The sequence below is a fragment of the Xiphophorus hellerii genome, chromosome 21 (assembly GCF_003331165.1).
Source record: "Xiphophorus hellerii strain 12219 chromosome 21, Xiphophorus_hellerii-4.1, whole genome shotgun sequence".
Lineage (NCBI taxonomy): Eukaryota > Metazoa > Chordata > Actinopteri > Cyprinodontiformes > Poeciliidae > Xiphophorus > Xiphophorus hellerii.
Window position 1 is genome coordinate 13,593,730 of NC_045692.1, and position 4,711 is coordinate 13,598,440.

At 38.5% G+C, this 4,711-nt stretch overlaps 1 protein-coding gene across 2 annotated transcripts; it reads left to right on the plus strand.

Annotated features, from left to right (window-relative positions):
- The first annotated feature begins 247 nt into the window (after positions 1–247).
- Positions 248–4,711, plus strand: naa50 (N-alpha-acetyltransferase 50, NatE catalytic subunit). Of its 2 annotated transcripts, none has more exons than XM_032551646.1 (5): positions 248–444; positions 1,709–1,845; positions 2,819–2,938; positions 3,031–3,097; positions 3,304–4,711. In XM_032551646.1, the coding sequence occupies exons 1-5, from the start codon at positions 437–439 to the stop codon at positions 3,479–3,481; spliced, it is 510 nt and encodes a 169-aa protein (XP_032407537.1). In that variant the 5' UTR covers positions 248–436; the 3' UTR covers positions 3,482–4,711. The 2 variants fall into 2 exon arrangements, with proteins under 2 accessions (XP_032407537.1, XP_032407538.1); XM_032551647.1 differs by having other exon boundaries at positions 257–444; positions 1,712–1,845.

Below are 4,711 nucleotides of genomic sequence, written 5' to 3' on the forward strand. Positions count from 1 at the left end.
TTTACGATTAAAAAAAAGGCGGTTTTCATTTAACTTTGACTATTTTACCCTGATTTTAGACTCGCAGGTTGGTTTTACATGCAAATCTTAAATTTGCGAACATGGCTGCTCTAGATTTAATCTTTCCCATAAATAAGCAGTAATTCTTAATGTTATCATATAGTTTGGCTCATCGTTGTTTAATTATACTATCTCCTTCAGAACGGAACACAGCCTAACAGGCTAAATTCAGGACAAATCTTTCTAGTGACGTGAGGGGTTCAGGGTTGACAGTCTGCCGTGGTAGTGTGGCGGCTAAGCTAACTGAATCCTTCGCTACATGTGGAGGGTAGAACAGGAGGCATCCCTGACCCTTACTCTGTTCAATTTATTAACTTGTACCCCAGACAACGCCTAAGTCAAGCCTAATCTCAAACAGGGATAATATCTGTGTAAAATGAAAGGGTGAGTCTAAGCTTTTTGAGTCACGAATATGTAGCTTAGCGCGACTAAAGTTTTTCATGCCTGTCTTTTTTTTTCTTAAAAGGGAGGTGGGCATGGGGGAAGACGACGCAAACTAGCCAACTAAGCTGAATCTATACAAGTGTATGGGAGGATATGAACTACAAGACAGCTAGTGAAACTGCTCTGTTGTGGTTGTTTTTTTATCTTAAGCCGCTTTTCTGTTCGTCCACACCGCTAATATGCTAGGCTAACCAGTTAGGTGCTACTAGTGGGAGGCTGAGTCAGGGAAGACTCAAAAGCGAAGCTAAGCTAAAAAAGACAGGACGGGAATATCCTGATTTTCTATGTTTGCTGCGTCCTTCTACTTAATAAAAGCAGACAAATCACTGAACTAGTTATATCAATAAACTGTAGTATATGCGTGTTCTAGTTGGACAATCACCAGTGCGTTAATTGAACTTCAGTTTTTTTTAGTGTAACTCGATCTGTCAAAGTAACAGGAATGAAGTTTGCGTTCACATGTTGTGGTGCTCTTAATTGTACTATATGTGGCTAAATTTTCAAATGACACATGTACAAATTACGCTAAACCTTGGTAATTAGGAAGATGGGATTAAATAAATGTTATTGAACATTCCTGTGAATAACACACGTGACCCGAGGCTCTTTCTGGACTTGCAGAGGTCCTATAAATACTACAGTGGGAACCTTTACAGAGACAGTTCTGGGTTAGAGTCTCCTGCTCATTAAGCAAACCTTGGAACCTTGATGTAATGTATATGATTCTAAATGAAGCTACCAGTCAGAATTTACTGTAAAAATCAGAACTACTCACTTTAGATGTAATTTGTCACCTGTAACACAACATGTGTTCATTTTTCAATTTTGTTATAAATCAAAATAAAAATATTCTCTCCCAGATACAATTTTCTGTCCACACACACTTTATCGACATTGCTTAAGTTTGTAGATCACAGTTCTTTTCTTAGCATTCTTTTTACCCCTTTATTAGTATGTTTTAAATCAAGTACTCAACAAATATTTGTAAGCATATCTGTAGTTTAAAATTAATTATATTGAGTCCAGCCAGAGAGGGTTAACAGAATACTTTAGATACTCTGAAGGGAAGGAAGAAATTGAGTTAGATAATCATGTCGTTTCAAATTATGTGTTTTGTAGGTTTGATCTATATAGCAAAAAAATAAGAGACAATCCTGCTACATGTGCCTCTGTCTGCTATTTGACCGTTTTGCTCTTGTTCCAGTAGCCGGATCGAGCTGGGGGATGTTACGCCTCACAACATTAAGCAGCTGAAGCGCCTGAACCAAGTCATCTTCCCTGTCAGCTACAACGACAAATTTTATAAAGATGTGCTGGAAGTTGGAGAGCTCGCAAAGCTAGGTAAGATATGTCTCCGCAGGTTGTCAGTAGGCAATATCTTAAAATCACCCTCTCCATAAAGCTTGTCAGCAGAAGAAAGCATGAAGTGCATTCAAATTTTTTTCTGGTACTCTTTTGTGTTGACTGTGGACATTAGAAAACCCAGTGGACAAACACCAGCGGATGATATGGCATCCCAAACCATCACTGATGGGGAAATTCACTCTGGACTTAGAGCAACATGGATTCTGGGTCTTTCTACTCTTCATCCAGACTCTGGGACCTTAGTTCCCAAATAAGATGCTAAATTTTCTTCAACGCTTTTTCCTTTCACTAAACTTTCTATGAATATACTTGGATACAGCAACCTGTGAACAACCAGCTTGTTCTATAATGGAGTTTTGTGCTTACCCTTCTTGTGGAGAGTGTCAGTGGTTGTCCTCTGGACATCTGTCCAGTCAGCAGTCTTCCCCATGATTCCCCATGTAGCCCACTGACCCCTGATTGAGAGACCATTCAAAGGCTCAAGAAACCTTTGTGGGGATTTGAGTTAATTAACTGATTAGGGAGCAGTAGGCAGGAGCTTAAAATTACTCCTGCCATGACTTTTCTCTATTTAACTTTTTCACAATTTGAAACATTTCTGACACTGAATTTTGGGTTTTCATTATATTTAAGCCCCAACCATCAAAATTGCAAGAAATAAAAACTTCAAATGTATCAACATGTGTAATGAGTTTCACTTTCTGAAGTGACTGACAAAAAAAATATTAAACTTTTTCACAATGTTGTACATTTTTGAGATGTATCTGCATTCCTATAACTTCCTAAATGCATACTGTTTAGTGTCCATACCTGAAGCAGCATAATAGATTATGGATGCTAGGCTAGGCATCTACTGTAATATAGTAATCCTTGCTTTTTTTTCTTCATGAATGTGTTTTCCTGCCTATTAATATGGTATTAACATTAGTTTTTTTTTTTTGCCTTGCAGCATACTTCAATGACATTGCAGTGGGGGCTGTGTGCTGCAGAGTGGATCACTCTCAGAACCAGAAGAGGCTGTATATCATGACCCTTGGGTGTTTAGCACCCTACCGTAGACTTGGAATTGGTAAGAAGATCCATTCATGTGTAAATACGGATGTGACTCATTTTGGTTTTCTGTATCATTTTTGTAAGTTTGAATTTATGATTTTATACTAGGTACAAAGATGCTCAATCATGTGCTAAACATCTGCGAGAAGGATGGCACTTTTGACAACATTTACCTGTAAGTGTCTTATTACAGGAGAAAATGAGGGTGTTTGTGATGTTTGACATTTAAATGTTTTTGACTGAAGATAGATGTACAAGAGATTTGACTGTCTTTACTTCTTCTTGTATTTGGTCTAAAGTGTTATTCCTTTCACAGTGATTCAAGTGTAATTAAAAACAGATTCCTTCAAATGTGCTAACTGCATCTTTCTCATTCCACAGTCATGTGCAGATCAGCAATGAGTCAGCTATCGACTTCTATCAGAAATTTGGCTTTGAGATAATCGAAACAAAAAAGAATTACTACAAGAGGATAGAACCTGCAGATGCCCATGTGTTGCAGAAGAGCCTGCGCAGTCCATGTGCGCCACCCAGTGGGGAGCTTCAGAAAGTAGAGTAGCGGCGCACACAGCTTTTTTTGGGGGGACAAAGAAAAGCATGTGTGCCCATCGACGCAGAAACAGAACTGTGACAGATGCCCCAAGGTCAACACATTCAACAGTTTCTCCAAAAGGACGCTAGAAAGAGAAAGCAGTTGTCCAGTATAAAAATTGCTGCATTTATTTTGCAATGGTGATTTTTTATTTTTTTTTTTTCATATTTTATTGTTCCCAATTATTACATGCGGTTATTTGAAAAGTGACAGAAAATTCTGTTATCCACAAATTGGTTTCCAATGATGAAATGCCAACACAGAACATTAGTAGACACGGTGACGGGGATGGTGTTCAGTTTGCAAATCGTTCTGTTTGCATTTGAGTTGTTTTTATGCGGTTATCAAACCTAGTGGGGACATATCTATATTTTTGGAAAAAAGGAAGCAGTGAAAATGTTTGCAAGACCATTACTTAGCTGGTCAATTTGGAGTGTTAGCTGGAGCTGATCCGTTGAACAGAAGAGACAGTTCTCTCGCTACCTGAACCCTGGGATTCACGGGAAGTGAACAAGACCAGTTTGTTCATGCATCCAGATGGGAGGAGCAGAAATGTTTCCCCTCAGTACGGACACAGGGGAGGCTGAATGGTTTGGTTGTGGTGGAAAGTTGTTGGCACCACTCTTGATTTCCAGAGAACTTTATTCTCTAGGTTTTTAATTTAATTCCCCTAAACTGTTTTTTATTTTTCACACTTACACAGCAAACGGCTCAGAGGTTCCCCTGGGTGTAAGACAAAATTAGAAATGTTTAGTTTGGGGGGAGCCAAACAAGAAGTCCCAGTATTGGAGAGGTTCTGATAGGTATATCCCCTCTCATTGACTTGTAGGGGATGTGTTAGTAATTGACTAAATGGATTTGATTTGGCGTTAGTAAATTTATTTGCTTAAGGTGGATAAATATTGATTTCTTAAACACCTTTGGCTCCCAATGTACTGACCTTACAAATAGCAGCGATTTCTTTAAACTTAGGGAGTTTTTGTTATTGCACCCTCATGAGTTGGAGGTCTGGAGCTTTTGGTCGGATATAGATTCTTAACCCAGAAGAAGCTCTGACCCTCTGCATGCAAGGAGAGTTGTTCTCTCGACTGTAGTATACGCATGTTTTTGCTTTCTTTGAAGAATTTTATCTTTTCTGGAGCTCTATATTGTAAGACTTTTTAACGTCTAAATAAAGGAATTACTATTTGCAGTAAA

Coding starts and splice junctions, on each gene's coding strand:
- naa50 (XM_032551646.1), top strand. Junction 1,846..2,818: donor TGGAGAGCTCGCAAAGCTAG/GTAAGATATGTC, acceptor TTTGCCTTGCAG/CATACTTCAATGACATTGCA. Junction 2,939..3,030: donor CTACCGTAGACTTGGAATTG/GTAAGAAGATCC, acceptor ATTTTATACTAG/GTACAAAGATGCTCAATCAT.